A 16,748-nucleotide genomic window follows, 5' to 3' on the forward strand; every position below is an offset into this window, starting at 1 on the left:
TCCTTACGGCACAAAATAGGCTGGTGACTAAAGGAAAATATATAAGTCAACTACGTAAGATCTAACGCACAACTTAGTATGTTAGAATATTAAATTTTATATTTTGCCCAATGCACAACTTAGTATGTTAAAATATTAAATTTGCTAGCTTGCTTAGGCCCGATGAGCTAGATATATGGATACCCACAAACGTTGTCAAGATGCATACTTGAGGATATTTTTTAGAATAAACTACTCAGTAGCAAGGGCCAAAATTGAGTATCATAGATGCATAAAGATCGGTTAAGGACATGCATATAAGCAAGGACACACAGGCTAAGCTAGATTCATCCGCGACAGGCCATACGTGCTAGGAGAATCCTAGTGAATTGTACTTCCCCACCTTATACTTGACCCGCCCATCCTGCCTAAAAAATAATAAGGGAAATCCGCCTTTGGGACCTTAAAACTTAGAAAAGTTAGGACTTTGATGTCCGTCTTGTCTAAGAGATGCTAAGATTAGGGTGTGATGTAATGAACACCTTGCGTTAACCAAAAGTAATCCGAGGACCAACCAGATTCAACCGTTAGCATTTCCAGATTTGGGAGTGTTTATCGCAGAAGAAAGTATGGAATGGTAAAGGCGTTTATCATGGAGCGTGTACGTCCATCAAATTTCAACTCCATTGAGGATTCGTACGCAGATTGCATGTTTGAAAGATTAATGAAACATGGATAGAGTATCATCTCCGATATCTGCATTGGTATGCAGGCTTCTCGAGCCTCTCTCTACTCGATTTACCAGAGTCATGTGCTTAAGACCATCCTTTGTTGTTGTCTAACCACCCATTAATCGTAATAAAGTGAAATTCACTTTCATTTACCCGTAGATAGAATACAATTGCTAGTACTGTCCTATACTTATGAAGCAAGGAAATCCCAACTTCGGGGTAAAAGTACCAAAGGTAAGAAAGTACAGGCGGACGTTACTTGATGCTATCAACCTCTCGTCCGGTGATAGCAATATAGGCACTCACTATTTCCGACAAGCATTCATTGGGTCATTTCTGAATGGGATGAACTCTGCACTTATTATTTCTTTCAATCAATCATTCGTGGAAAGCCCTACAAAGTCTTTAAGTTAAGGAAGCCGAGTTGAACAGAAGATAGAGCTTCAGTTCCAGTGAAAGCCCCTACTCTGTCGTCTTCCTCATTCTAGGCCTGACTTTACATTCCTATTTCGACTTACTACTTCTACCTAAGACCAATGAAAGCCACTTGGAGATACTGATTCCGTGAGAGCCTGCAATTTCTCCATGAACGATTGATGGTACGAAGAGAGACAGGGCTTTTAGTCTATTGATGTTTAACCCGAGTGGGTCAAAGCTCTCCTGTGGTCCATGCATCAAGATAGTCCATTGATCTCGTGGTAGAGGTCAAATAGTCTTTAGTTTCTGTTTCGGGAGTGGGGGACTAATGCCTTAACTCTGCTTTTATATAGGGTAGTCCGTCACCCATGCCCACCTCTGTGTCTACTTCTATATATGGTGCTCCAAAAAAGAATCCAATTCCACTTCCGCCTTCCTTAGCACAAGCGCTAAGCGATAATAATTCCTTCCTAAAGTGAGTCCTGTGCCCCGTGCTTCCCTCCCTCCTGCGCCTATCATACAAGTTCGAAACAACACTGGTTGAAAAACAACTAATGGGTTATTTTATCTAGGAAAAAAAAAATTATCTCGAAAAAAAAATACAAAGAAAAACTAAACAACATTCTGCATAATGAACCTCAGAAAACTCTGAAAAATGAAACATGGTACCTCATCATTGGAAACTTGTTCATCCAAAACAGCATCAAAACAAAACTCATGCTTCTCCACATATGCAGTCAAGTCCACCTTTCACATAAGAACATAATTTAGTTACTCAATCTTACAAAATCAACTGATAGGACTTTGATTGTCATCTAGCATAGATCCCAATTCACATCCTGCATTAATTGAAGAAATCTGAATAATCACTTTTTTGTAGCAGCAGGGAGAAAACAAAATTAAGGTAGCCATTTATGTTCGAAATAATAATCGGCAGTGGAGGCAATGGAGAGATAATCGGCAGTAGAGAGGTGTTACTATCAATATAGAGTGTATGTGATTGTAAAATTTCTCGATAAGTTTCATGTTAATTATCTCTACCGATCTCTGGAACACAACTTGTACTGTTGTACATATTACATTGCGCTTAATATCAAGGAGTTGTCCATGAAATCTAGTTATGTTTCATTACGTATATGGCACTAACCATTGTTTCTTACTTCGTCATCCTGTCTTAAATGCGAGTCTTAACATTTATCAGTTATCTACATTAGGGATTTGGTCAAGCCGAGGTTCTCTTTTTATCTGCTGCTTTATAATGTTTTATTTTTTTTCGACATTTCAATAAATATACAGATATTTGAAAAACATGTTTACAATCATCTGAGAAAAGAAAACAATCAAAAGGTGAAGTGGTCGAGAAATTGAGGCAACTGTAATTGAAATTGGAAGAACAACTTTCAGTAGAGTTTCTCAAAAGTAGGTAAGATTTTAGTTTCCTTCCTTAAATGTAAGGAAAAAAGATGAGGCCTTTTACTCTTTTTTTCTTTCTCCGATGGTGGAATGTCTTCATGTGTTTTTCTACCCCCCTGTTTCACATGAAACAAATTTTCTATCAATCTTCTTCATTACACTGTCTTGTCCTGAATTTAATTTAACAAAGAGAAAGCTACTGGAAAATAGTAGGATGGGAAATCATACTTCACAGCCTGGTTAATGACTTCAAAAGGATTGGTGCCAGCATGCATGTAGACCAGGTGAAGCCCTTGGTTGGTCTCAACAGCATTGTCGCCTGCAAAATAAATGAGCAAGACACACAAACACTTGAATTCACACCTCCAAATTCGAGATACTGTTTACAGAATAACAGTAATAAATTTCTCTTCCCAAGTTTGGCAGTTCGCCATTTGGGTGGAGCAATGTCTAGTAAACAAAGACGGGATTGAGGAGGTTTCATGGCGGTCGTGTGAATACAATTACTCACCGCTCTCAAGACATATCTCAAATTCATTCTTATTGTTTCCTTGAAGAACAAAGACCTAAACCTGTCCCTCGAGGAGAGTAAGGAAGACGGTATAGATGGTTGAATCTTCTTCCGAACTATCGTCCTTGCTCTCTACAAGCATAAATTGAGTCTCCAATGGAATGTCTTTCCCATACATCCCCATCCTTTGTGTCATCCACCACAACTTGAAGCGAAGCAAAGACATGAACCATTGACCAATCTGTAACAAACCAAAATTTAGACCAGTCAAGAATTCAAGATCTCAACATTCCTTATCAAACGGGTTAAAAAATACATGTATCTCAAATAAATACTTCCTATAGACTTCAAAAAGTTCTAGGGATGGGTTCTATGTTTTTTTTTTTTTTAGCTTTTAGCTTTTTTAAGAGAGAGGGAATGAGAGGAGATTCCTTTTTGGTAACTGAATCAGGAGAGATTTGAGAGAGATAAAACTTATAAAAGAGAAAAGAGAAAGACGTGTATGATAAATGTTCATTTTCTGTTTTACAAAAGAGGAGAAGTCGTGAAAGTGTGGAAGAGAGACGGTTGGTTTCTCGATTTTAATTTCATAAAAGGTAATCAAATACAGGTTGGTAAGCTAAAAGTAGAAACAAATGATTGGACTAACATAGAGGCTGCCAAGATTCTTAGCTCGATCGGGTTCAGGCAACATAGTGGGCGACTTCACCAACTTCCCAAATTCTAACACATTGACCAATTTCAACCTCCCATACGCTGCGACAGTTCCATCACTCGAACCTTTAATCAGATTGGAGGCTTAATGTGTAATTTATGACATGGAAAACCAAATGAAGAGAAGAACTAAAGTATAGATTTCCTTACCAGAGGTCTTAATGCATCGAGACCCTCAGTTTCACAAATGATTTGATTGTAATGCGAGAGTACACAAACATCAAGCAGATTTTGTGAGGAATCCGCGGTATCAGACTCGGCCAGCTATAAACACATAGTACTTCAATTAAAAAGGATTTCCAACACACACGAGGTTATTCATCCATGAAAATCACTAAATATACACTGCACATCAGTCAAGCTCAAGTAAGTCATATTTTGGCGTGAATTTCTCAAAAAAATTATTGAATGAAGAATTCATTTATCTTAGGGAAGGATGTAGCTTGTAAAAGTTGACCATTCTCGATACGTTGGAGATGTCTAAATCTGGACTGAACCACTATATAATGAATCAGTTTTGTATGCATTCGTAGACTTATATCCACATGTTTCTCTCACAATAAGACTACCATACCGCCATAACAGCGTGGTTCAAAATTCAAATCTTGGAGATCCTAAAAGAGTAGAAACCGAGCACATCAAGAGCAGTCTTTTCAAGTTAACAATTTCTTTAGTAATCTTTGTATGCATGTAAGATATTTACAGAGTTTATATTGTAGGTGTTGATGAAGGGGTTGAGAACCCAGGCAGGTAAATTCTTCAGGTTTAAACATCAGCAACTTGAGAACTCCGAATCCCCCAAAAATACCGCGGCTTCAACTTCTTGTTGATGGTCTGTAAACAAACACCCAACCTGTGACTCACAAGTTGCACAAATGGCGATTGTCCAAGCATACCGGCAACAATATGCTACTTGCATTTTTCACTTGAACATGGCAAAAATGAATCTCCAAATAATAAATATCCTCAGTTCAAAGTAAATAGCCTTCTTGAATTCTGCTCTTTTTCTTTATACATATATTTCTAATAATATCAGCTAGTTAGTCCCAACTATTTCAACTTGTGATATTCATATGATACTACCCCTCATGAGTTCACTGAACTATGCGAATAATTTACTTTAGCACCAATTTTTGAGTTATGAAAAAATGACGACACAAAGAACTTAAATGTAGAATGAGTACCTTCAAATTGTGATATACTTCCACCCCCATCTTCATTGCCTCTTTGAAAGAGGACGCCCCTAATGGAAGGATCATGAACTCTGAAATTGAAGACCAAGTCAAAGTCGAACTTAGAAACTCACAAGAATAATGAAATTTCTTCAATATGAAAAAGATTTGGATTGACAAAGTCATTACCGCATCGCAAGCTTGTTAAAATTCAACCAAAATGAAACTTAATAGATAATACTATACCCACACCCACACACACACAAAACACGCATACACACATAAGAGAACCTTCATTGGTCCATCAATGTTATCCAGTTGTTACCTTTGAGAAGTAAGCAACAATGTTTTTGCCTCCGTGTATTTCATCTGTTGAACCAAAGAGCAAGCAAGATTGTATCCCACTCAAAGCTTCTATCTGCTTTGACCTTAAGCGAATCCATCATTCCTTGAACTTCAGATGCTCTTCCAGCGGATACCAAACATGCAACAATGTTGACTTCTAAAGACACGATCTTAAAACTTCGAAGTCTTTGATAGACATCCATACACGATCCATTCTTCCTAAACGATATAGAACCCGAAGTCTCTAACAACATAGTAGCGGATGTTTGCTCACGAGAATGCATACACTCGAGCTTCATCCAACTTGTTTTGTCCAGACAGCAAGTATGCCTACTTAGATAAAAAAAAAAAAAAAAAAATTGTTCAAGCTCTAATAGATATATATATAGGCCAAGTCATTATCAAGGACACATTTCACAATTAAAAACACCAAACAATCCAGTTTTCTCTATGGATGATTCATATTCACAAAAATACGATTAAATCTGAAACTCATGTAACTATAGACCAAAAAATCCATACAGTTAATCCTTATAGATTATTGTTATTACCTTATAGAAATTGAAGTCGTTGAGAGTAGAGGGTAGATTTTGAATGGTGGAAAGAGCCTTATCATAATCATCCACCTTAATCAACCCCATTAATTTTACAACGAAAGCGTCCAACGTCACCGAGGAATAATACCAAGAACTGTAAAATAAAATAAAATAAATTAATAGTCCAAGAAAAATATAAAATTGTAAAAAGATTAATTAATATAAAAATACCTTGATCCGAAACTTTAACCGCTTGTTCAAATCGGATGTATGGATATGTCGATTGAGGGAGAGAAAAGATCTTCGGGTGAAGGCATTGAACAAAGGTAATAAAGTTACAGATATCAAGAACCACGATATAATTGAAATTTTTTTCAAGTCCTTCTTTAGTTACGATTCGATCTAACCGAATTGGAAACATAAAGCAAAACCAAGATCTTGGAAAGAGTTCATGGGAAAAAAGGGAAGTTGAAAGAACTTCGGTATTAATGGTAGTTAAGTGGGTATTAATGGTATTTAAGTGGGTATTAATGGCAAGATAACACCGCATACATGTCAATATAAGTGGATTTGGGTTTTGCTCGAATTTACATAAAACTCCTTTGTCTGTGTGTTGTAATTGAAAGGTATAAATAGAAATAAAAAATTAAATGACGAAATAGTCCTTTTTTAAGACATAGAATAATATTTTTTTGTATTTAATTAGGGGTATTAGGTGGTAGAAAAAAGGCTGGTCTAATTTAAAAGGCCAGGTTAATTATGGTGTATTTTACTAATAGAGATATCCTGTTTTTCAACAATTTCACTTTATGGGCCAAATCATTACAAAAAAGTCAGGAATACATACAGATGTAGTGAGTTGTTAAAAGATTACACAATTTCAGTTATGATATTTCCAATATTCCGACTTATTATGATATTTCCGATATTTTCTGATATTTTTCGATATATATATATATATATCAGGCATTGTCACCAAAAACCACAAAAACAATTTATCTCTCCAACATATCGATATATCCGATATATATCTTTTTTTGGCCACTCCGATATATCCTAATATCCCGAAAAATTGGGCCTGGACTGAACTACTGAATAGACCATAGTTTGGTAACCAGATATATCGGTATACCAGAAAAAGTAGAGTTACTGTGGTCCAAATTGTAGTCTTCATTAAACTCATTAATCAACCAACATGTACTGCTGTATACACTACACAGTCAACACTGAAATAAATGCATATAGATTCTATGTCACTAACTTCCAAAGGTCATTTTCGTATTCTTACACTTTAACTCCCATACTGTCTTCAGTAGTTCAGTATCATCAGTCCTTGTCACTCTTCCAACTTCAGGTGTCCTCTCCTTTTTCTATTCTCTTTCTCTCTCTCTCGCCGACACACTCACAAACCCACGTTCTCTCTCTCTCTGTGTGTGTGTGTGTAAAAAGAGTGCATGAAGTAAAGCTTCAAATCTGTCTTAGCTTGTTTCTTCAATGCACACTAATGTCTAACAAGAAAAGAACACTACCAACTTTAGTTCTCTTACTACTCATCTCATTTCTTGTTTACCCATGTCTTATATTCTCAACAACTGATCCAGCAGATTGTAAGTTTTACTTTTACTTTAAACTTATTCATTGTGTTTATAAGATCAATCTAAAAGGTGACAATGGAAGTAAATGTGTGTTTTTTGGTTTTTGTAGTTGAAGCATTACAAGTTGTTTACACATCTTTAAATAGTCCATCCCAGTTAACTGGATGGAAATCTAGTAATAATGGTGGTGGTGGTGATCCATGTGGTGAAAACTGGAAAGGGATCATTTGTGAAGGATCTTCTATTGTATCAATGTGAGTAATGTATTTATTGATTTTTTTTGTTGATATTTTATGATAATTTGAGTTTTTGAATAATGGGGTTGTTTTAAATTTGATGATTATTAAACAGTCAGGTTTCTGGATTAGGACTAAGTGGAACAATGGGATACACGCTTTCGGATCTTTTGTCGTTGAGGACATTGTAAGAAGTTTGGATTAATTATTTCAATATTTTTTTTTTTTTTTTTTTGCATTATTTTATTAATTGTTGATTTTAGGTTCTATGATTTGATTTGGTTTTTTTTTTTGGTTATGTGTTAGGGATATGAGCGACAATGAGATTCACGACACAATCCCTTATCAATTACCGCTAAATCTTACCAACTTGTAATGTTAATTGATCAGATCAATTTTATTTGGTTTGTTTTTAAGTTTGAACTCTTGGTTTTATTTACTGATTTGTAAAGGCTTTTTGTGTGCTGCAATGTAGAAATCTGGCAAGTAATAATTTGAGTGGAAATCTTCCTTACTCCCTTTCTGTCATGGGCTCACTTAATTTCTTGTAAGTATCAATGTCAAGGCTCTATTTGCATCAAGTAGTATTTCTTCACAAGAGATTCAACATGCTTATATATAAGTTTTTCATTGTAGGAATGTCAGCCACAACTCGCTCTCGCAGTCTCTTGGAGATATTTTTGCAAATCTTCAAGATCTCTATAGCATGTAATGTTTAAATACTTATTTTAAATTATTTATTGTAGGTAAGTGAGTTCTAGGAAATAAACTGGTCATACTAAACTTAGCTGCTTTTAGGAAGAAGCAACAACTGTAGTAGATTGCGGCGTTTTCTGTAATGTTCGTGTATTGTTGTATTATAAGTTTTTGGGACAAATAGAGTGAATGGATTAGGGAATTTGTTTATTGGCATCTTTCTAGGTGTTGATGAATGCAAACTTGACTGGTTGCTTAAGGAGCTAGAAAGGCCTTCAATAGGTCCTTTCCTCTCTCCTTTCTATGATTCTGCTTCATCTTTGTGTTGAATCTTTTGTAGACTGATAGGTAGACGATTCCCTATTAGCCATTTAGGGTTTTAGTTTGGGCCTTGACAAGGTTATGATTTCACATGTTCCACTTGGTGATAATACAATTCTTATTCTTAATGAAAAATTGGATCAAATTAAAGTGCTCATGCGTAGTCTCCATGGTTTTGAGCCGTGGGAAGGGTCAAGTTAATTGAGTGCAGCGCATCTCTTGTGGGGGAGGTGGCGATTTCTAACAGTATGATCGTGCTGATAATGTAAATTATGGATAATTGAAATTATAGCTTGGAACGGGTGCTCTCAGTACTTGGTTCTGCTGCTTGTTCTGGAATACAATCCAAATTGATTGTGGATATTTGTATAAAGAATTGGGTGTCGGCTTTATCTTATGAAAGGCAGCATTATGGGACTTCTGATATTAATGGCCCTGTTTAGAATCCCTATAAGTGCTGCCAACAGATTAGAGCGAACACTAGAAAATTTTCTGTGAGGCACATAAATACCATCTAGCGAAGTTAGTAAAAATTGCGTCTTCAAAATAACTCGGCCTTCAATTCCTCATAACCTCTGAAAATTGAATCACTCTCGTAGTTGGGAGTTTAGGATAGTGGAAATGTGACTCTTCCCTGCTCTAAATTCCTGAGTAGTGATTCAGAAGAACCTTGTAAACTTACTTGTGCTGTGTGATTAGAGGTGTAAGGTGATGGCCAGTCACTGGCGCCTGGCGTCGAGCCTTGGAGACCATAGGTTCCTTGTCTCCGTAGCTATCATGTATAGACACATGTAACTGCATTCGTAGCCTTCAAGGAGTCTTTTAGATCTGACTGTATCAAATTGTATTTATATATCTCCAACCGAGATAGGGATGGCATTGTGACCAGTCTTGTGAATTTCAAACCTTTTACTTATCTGATACGTATATGACATTCTATTCTGGAGTATTGTGTATCATTGCAATTTATTTTCACCCTTTACTCTTAACAATAAATTTGTATTCATATTATTGTGAATTTGGACTGCAGGGATCTGTCCTATAACAACTTTACTGGGGATATTCCTAATTCATTTAGTTCCTTGTCTAATCTGTCTACTCTGTGAGTATCCTTGAAGCTGAACATGAAAGGTGCTCTGTATTTTTGGTTTTCTTTGTTAACTTTATTAATTCCCCCCCCCCCCAATGTCTGGCAGCTATGTTCAAAATAATCAATTAACTGGTTCAGTTAATGTTCTTGTGAATCTTCCTTTAGCTAATCTGTGAGTATTTTCCTGTCGAGTTAACTGTTTCTATCTCCATATTCTTCTAAAAGTTGGACATTAGGCATCTGTGTGTTGTTTTGATGCCGTTTATTTCCAACAGAAATCTTGCAAACAACCGTTTCAGTGGCTGGCTTCCACCGGAGTTTATTTTGATACCAAATCTTATGTAAGCTCTTAATAAGATTTTTTTTTCAATTATCTTTTATATTCTCTTAACACTACAATTATCATGAAACAGATATGATGGAAATTCTTTTGCCAATGGCCCTGCTCCTCCTCCACCTCCATATACATCACCTCCTCCCAGTAGATCATATAACAATAATAGCCATAATGGAACTCACAGAAATGCAGCTCAGGGATCTAATGGACAAGGTTCAGATTCTGTTCGTAATAGGAGCAAGGGACTGACAGTAGGCCCTATAGTAGGCATAGTTCTGGGTACTGTGTTGGTGTCTCTGTTTGTAATGGTCGCTTTTGTGTTTTGCCTACGAAAGGACTCAAAGGGCAAACACGAGAAGGAAAGTAACGCACAAGCTTCTGTTGGAACTATTCATGCTAATGCACATAAAGGTAGTTTTACTCATCAGTTCATAGTTTCGACTCTTTTCTTATGAACACCCTTATTATTTCAAACAAGATGTCATATTCTACTTGGTCTAGTTTAATAGTCAAAAGTTTGGACAGAGAACACACATGAGCTATAAAATCTTACTTAGAAATTAAGAATTCTAAGGTTCCTTCTTTCCTGTTGGTTACCTTCATTTCGAGTAACACCTTTTGAAGCATTTCTTCAGGTCTGGTTTGCATTTTTGTTAGTTTGGCACTGAGTGAAAGTTGCTTGCAAATGTGATGATTTGACAACTACTGGTAGACAATGATAAATTTTGGGACTACGTTTTTTTCACACAAAAGACGGTGCATTTGATCCTCATTGTCATTCTTAGCGAGTACGTCATCACGAAAACCAGGGGAATAGGCACCAAATCCTGGAGATACAGAGTAGGAGGAGCAGTAGCTCCTCAGATGTATGATTGGCTGGTCAATCCCTGTTAAACCACTCAGTATTTCACTTGACACCTACACTTACAATCCTTACGTTTCAGCTTCGATGACCACAACCACCACGACCTGTTCAATGACCACGACCACCAATAAAAGTTATAAACGCAGCTTCTAAAGAATCTGCTTGCAAGCTACTATTTATGCAACTGAAAATAGGCCTGTGCCACTTTAGGTACTATTTCACCCGCTAAAATTTGATCCTTATACACACTGTACTCAGAGTTCAGTTCAAACAAGAGCAACCCTGCTTAATACTGCTCCTTCTGTTATTCCTGGTTTAACTTTACTCATCAGTCATCACAGTTGATTTTGATGGTCTTAGCTCCAGGCATATTCACCAAAATTCCTTCTCTGCAGGAGCTTTGGGAGGCTCAAATGTAGTTTGAACCTCTTGTCTTCTTAAGATTATTGTGTGTTCCAAGATATCCAGTCTGGCGCACAATCACCTAACTGTAAAAAAAAAATCATACTCACTCTGATTTCTCTGTTGCGAAAGGCTGTCATCCCTTCTACTGTTGCTGCATTCGAAAGATGTTTTACTAGTGAATTTTTGTTACTCCTCTTTTAGGTTCCTGTATGTAGTTGAAGTTATCTCTGAAGTTATCCTTACCTGAACCCATAGGAGAAGGTGCAGATCATTTCCTTTGATTTAACAATAAGAGTGTCTAGATGCAGTGTACCAGTTCTATGCGCATTTGCATCTGTAGGTTCATTTCTTTTGACAGTTCGCATGCTTTGTCTGCATCCTAGGAGTTCTGAACGAATTTCACCACTGTTTATGCCAGCAATAGGTATTTCCATTCTTACTTGGTCAAAGCGTAGGCTACTGTATACTTGCCTCTAAAGTGGTATGGTATGAATTGATGCAGTCTTCCAGTGATTCGACAATTTTATCTATGAACATGGAATCTCAATGTTGCATCTAACTTGTGCTATCAATTTTTAAGAATGTTTAAATTGATTTTACTTTTATGTGCGACCTTTTTTTGTTTGTTTGTTTGTTTGTTTGTTTGTTTGTTTATGAAAGGTAATTATCTTAGCATCATGTTACAGTCTGATGTTTGTGGTAATTGAAATTCATCTTTTGCCCCTTATCTTCTAGGCAATGGGGAAGCACGTGGGAAAAATATCAAGAGTATGGCTACTGTGGCAGATCTGAAACCCTTGCCTGCAGAAAAATTGGTGGGAGAAAGAGAACTTGGCAATAATGGGTCTGGGAATAGAGTGAAATCTCCTATCACTGCAACATCCTACACTGTCGCTTCTCTCCAAACAGCAACAAACAGTTTTAGTCAGGAATGCTTAGTTGGTGAAGGCTCTCTTGGCCGTGTTTACAAAGCGGAATTTCCAAGTGGGAAGGTAATCAAGATATATCATTTCATCACGATTTATCTTTTTTATTCTTTTATTTATTTTTGGTATGAGCATTACTAGACCTAGCCCTTCAAGGATAAGTTCCGAGATACTTGACAAGGTTTTTGTGGATTACAACGCTGCCAAGATTTCAAATATATGACTTTTTTGCTCTTCCAAATGAAAAAAGTCTTTCATAGGTTATATATTAGCATTTCTCTTACTGAGAGTAAATGGTCATATTTTTGCAGGAACTAAAACTGGTTAGACTTGACCTGGAACCCACTATAAACCAAGATTTAGTATATGGATTCTCAATTGGTTTCTAATAATTGATTGGTCCAAATGTGACTTAATAGTTACTTCCTAATTGAATATCAAGGATCGACTTCAAATAAAAAAGCGGCAGTGCATTTCATGAGGTATAAAGTTCTCCTCAAAACTAAAAAGGAAAACTAAAGAACACAAATCCGGACTTACACCTTTTACTGCACAGGATGTCTATATTGGAACTATCATTCAATTCTAGTGTCCTAGAAACATATATTACTTGGGACATCTTATACATGAATAAACTTGTGGATTCAGAGATGAGTCTGAATCTTCCCAAGTGTATTATGATTCTGGTGTAATAATGCAATTTGGATTTAAGTTTGATAAATTACATACCTGGTTATACTTGAACCCAAGCTGGCTCCAAATCATTTTTTCGTATTCTTTGGAGTAAGAGATTTGAATAGCGATCCAGAGTTGCCAGGGTTGGAACTATTTGTCAATGTAATTCTCAGATCTTTGTTCACGAAGGTGATGTCTTTAATTTGTATGTGATTTGAACATTTATCAGATACAATTACTTTATGTTCTCATTACTGTTAGAGTTCTAGGAAGTGATACAAGGCTAAACTTAATTAGGCCGTATCCTCTTTTTCTCCAAACTACTTTTCCATTAACACAAATACAATTTCACTATTACCTTGTCTCCCGCATATGTATATGGAACTATGGAAGCATAATTTTTATTACAAAATTGGTAATTAATGTGTACTGTATGATCTAGGTTCTGGCTGTTAAAAAGATGGACAGTGCAGCCATATCATTGCAAGAGGAAGACAATTTTCTTGAAGCTGTTTCAAATATGTCGCGCTTGAGACACTCAAACATCATCACACTTGTAGGGTATTGTGCCGAGCATGGCCAGCGCCTCCTGGTCTACGATTACATTGGAATTGGAACTCTACATGACTTGCTACATTTTCCCAATGATAGCAACAATATACTTTCATGGAATGCTCGAGTTAAGGTAGCGCTTGGCACAGCTAGAGCTCTTGAGTAAGTCTTCTGTGATGTGAAGCTGCTCTTTTCTGCTTTCTTCTTGGTGTGACTGATATTTTTTAATTGTGCCCCCATCTTATTCTCCTGTTCAGGTACTTGCATGAGGTGTGCTTGCCCTTGGTTGTGCATAGAAACTTAAAGTCAGCGAACATATTGCTTGACGAAGACTTAAACCCTCACCTGTCAGACTCTGGACTAGCTGCCCTAGCACCAAACACTGAGAGACAGGTAAGCTACTGGGGTGGATATGCTTGTCACTTGGAAGATATGGTAATTCTAAGGTTAAAAGTCGAAGCACAAAAAGCTACTATCACACTGATAATATGATTTGAGTGATATAGCTTATTCAACTGTAATCAAGTGAGTTGCCATGCTTATTGACAGTTATATTCAAACCAATGAATACAGTCTCCTTAATAATGACCAGTTGAAGACTTCCATTATTGGTTTTGAGCTTGATAGAAGAGGTTTAGACAGCTCCAATGTTACAGCTTTTATGTACTAATGCTCCAAGACATGTTTGACAGGTTTCCTCTCAAATGGTTGGTTCCTTTGGTTACAGCGCTCCTGAATTTGCTATGTCTGGGATTTACAATGTAAAAAGTGACGTGTACAGCTTTGGAGTGGTGATGTTGGAGCTATTAACAGGCCGGAAGCCACTGGACAGGTAACCCTCCATATATTATGATTTTGTTTTCACATTTTTGAGATTGTTTATTGGTCTTTACAATGTCTTTATGTTTCCCAGTCGCTCTCTTGTCTTATCTCTTTTGTGTTTATTCAGTTCAAGGGTAAGATCAGAACAATCTCTTGTAAGATGGGCTACTCCCCAGCTACACGATATTGATGCCTTGGCAAAAATGGTCGATCCTGCATTAAATGGAATCTACCCTGCTAAGTCTCTCTCACGTTTCGCTGATGTCATAGCCTTGTGTGTTCAGGTACACTTCTTTAATTATTATTATTATTTTTCATTTTTTCGATTAGTAATGATGCTTATGAAGATGAAGTATTACCATTCAAATATTCCCGTTCGTTTCCTGTAAATCTGGTTGCATTTGCTTCTACTTACCTTTCATACTGATATAATTAAAAAAAATTGAATTCTGGACAAAAATCCCAAAATTTTGTTCTATCCTTAAATAGTTTATGCCCAACTATTAATTGCTTTTCATTTATCTACAACTTGGATGGATGGTCACTTTTCAAATAGCCCTAGTGCTTGGCATGTGTTTTTGGTATATCAGGAGTATAATACTAGCAAAATAAAGAAACCCCAAAAAAGAGAAAAAGTAGAAAAGCAAAAAAAGTGGAGAAGAAAGTGTGAAGGAGATGGAGGCGGAATTAGGATTCAAGAGAGCTCATCTCTACTCAACCCAAATTTTGGTATTTATGATATTGAGTAGCTTGGGCATAAAGTTTCCCAAATAGGAAATATGAATATACCGTTCCACACTTGTAGAATGTGTGAGATTATGTAATCTTTCCAATATACTACTCAACACTAGAATGTGTGAGATTATGTAATCTTTCCAATATACTACTCAACACTAGAATGTGTGAGAGACTCAATGTAGTTTAAAAGCCCCCTTCAGCTATATATATTTGTCAGTCATGCCCAGCTTGGGACAAATATGATTTGAAGTTGCACGAAGAACTGGTTTGGACGTTTGGTGAAGATGTCAGCCAACTGACTATGAGAGGAGGGGAACGTGAGGAGTACATTTCTCTTTCACTTAAACTTTTTTTCTTACCAAAGGACAGTCCTCCTCAGTGTATTTTGGTCTTTCACAAAATTCTGGATTGGTAGCAATGTGAATAGCTATACCTGGTTATCACGGTGTAGTGGTATAGGCATCTGCACCGGGAAATCTGATTCTTGCAACAAGTCACAAATCCATATCAACTCACCAGTACTGTGGGCTAGAGCCCTATACTAAAGCTTCTGCACTAGATTTTGCCACAACTGTATGGTTTTTACTCTCCCAAGTAACTAGGTTACCTCCAACAAGGTTACTTCTAAGTAGTAGATCTTCTATCTGAAGGAGAGCCTGCTGAGTCTGCGTTTGTATACCAAAATGTTAAGATGTCAACTAGCACGATATACCGATCTACGACCTGGACCAAGTGGAAGTCTCCCTGTAGAGTTAGAACTGTTTGGAAAGGAAATTTAATAGGATATAGGTCCTCATTACCAGGAAGTTATTCATATTATGTGATAACTTAAGAGTTCTGCAGGAACTTATTCGATTAACTTTGAACAGACCAGAGTAATGGAATTGGACTTTGACCTTGACCATTAAGCACATACCGGCACACACGACAACTGCTTTCCTCACCAGATATCTGCTGCTTTTATAATAACCTCTCATCTGGCACATTCCAGTTGTGTCACGTGCCTCTGAAGGCATTATGTTATGCCACAGAAGCTATTACATTATGCTTTGATATGTTATTTGTTGAATTATGTCATTGTATGCTTACAGGTCATTTGTTTGACTTTATAGTTTGTACTTTAAATCAAACTACTTAACCAATCTGTTTTTTTCTTATTGTTTTCAGGTGGAGCCAGAATTTCGGCCTCCCATGTCTGAAGTTGTGCAAGCATTAGTTCGGTTGATGCAGCGGGCAAGTGTAGTCAAAAGGCGTTCCAGTGAAGAATCAGGATTTCCATACAGAACACCGGATTATGAAGCACTTGAAATGTCATTTTGAGTTGGTGGATGATATGACATTATATCGATTGCTGCTTGCAGTTTTGTTTAGGAGAAAGCAAATCCAAGGTAAGATAAAATCACAGACAACAAACAGGTGAAGAGTAGATGATTGGAGTCCAATGAAGTTAGTGTTTTATTTGTCATACTAATATAGAAAGGTTAATATATTTTTTTACTTCGAATGCAAATTGAGGTGTATATTTTAACATGAAACAACTCGCTTGTATTTAATTTGTTTTGAAGATTTTGATAATATTTTAGCAAGATACTGGTTTGATACTTGAGATGCTCGCATTGCCTTGCAAGTTTTTTTTGGTAACTGCTATTTATTATTGCGGAATAAACCGTTC

The 16,748-nt window shown here is 36.7% G+C and overlaps 1 protein-coding gene and 1 long non-coding RNA gene across 2 annotated transcripts; one reads left to right on the top strand and one right to left on the bottom strand.

Moving 5' to 3' along the window:
* Positions 1–2,618: 2,618 nt before the first annotated feature.
* LOC147504105 (uncharacterized) lies at positions 2,619–3,101 on the bottom strand. Its single transcript, XR_015220338.1, has 3 exons — positions 3,052–3,101; positions 2,769–2,859; positions 2,619–2,656 (listed from the first exon to the last, which is right to left on the bottom strand). It is a non-coding gene; the product is annotated as an uncharacterized LOC147504105 (long non-coding RNA).
* A 4,046-nt stretch (positions 3,102–7,147) lies between these two features.
* Positions 7,148–16,682, top strand: LOC147504106 (protein STRUBBELIG-RECEPTOR FAMILY 8-like). The gene is made up of 16 exons (XM_086557201.1): positions 7,148–7,425; positions 7,523–7,667; positions 7,765–7,836; positions 7,956–8,021; positions 8,125–8,196; positions 8,286–8,357; positions 9,697–9,768; positions 9,863–9,928; positions 10,032–10,097; positions 10,170–10,504; positions 12,099–12,355; positions 13,407–13,678; positions 13,774–13,909; positions 14,209–14,348; positions 14,466–14,622; positions 16,244–16,682. The coding sequence occupies exons 1-16, from the start codon at positions 7,323–7,325 to the stop codon at positions 16,394–16,396; spliced, it is 2,184 nt and encodes a 727-aa protein (XP_086413327.1). The 5' UTR covers positions 7,148–7,322; the 3' UTR covers positions 16,397–16,682.
* The last annotated feature ends 66 nt before the right edge of the window (positions 16,683–16,748 follow it).

This window comes from Coptis chinensis, chromosome 4 (genome assembly GCF_015680905.1).
Source record: "Coptis chinensis isolate HL-2020 chromosome 4, ASM1568090v1, whole genome shotgun sequence".
Taxonomy (NCBI): domain Eukaryota; kingdom Viridiplantae; phylum Streptophyta; class Magnoliopsida; order Ranunculales; family Ranunculaceae; genus Coptis; species Coptis chinensis.

What these genes read in the sequence shown, in the direction of transcription:
- LOC147504106 (XM_086557201.1), top strand. Translation starts at nt 7,323, where the DNA reads ATGTCTAACAAGAAAAGAACACTACCAACTTTAGTTCTCTTACTACTC. An exon ending in CTTCAAGATCTCTATAGCAT is followed by an intron (nt 8,358 to 9,696) that starts GTAATGTTTAAA and finishes TTTGGACTGCAG; the next exon opens with GGATCTGTCCTATAACAACT. An exon ending in GGCACAGCTAGAGCTCTTGA is followed by an intron (nt 13,679 to 13,773) that starts GTAAGTCTTCTG and finishes TCTCCTGTTCAG; the next exon opens with GTACTTGCATGAGGTGTGCT.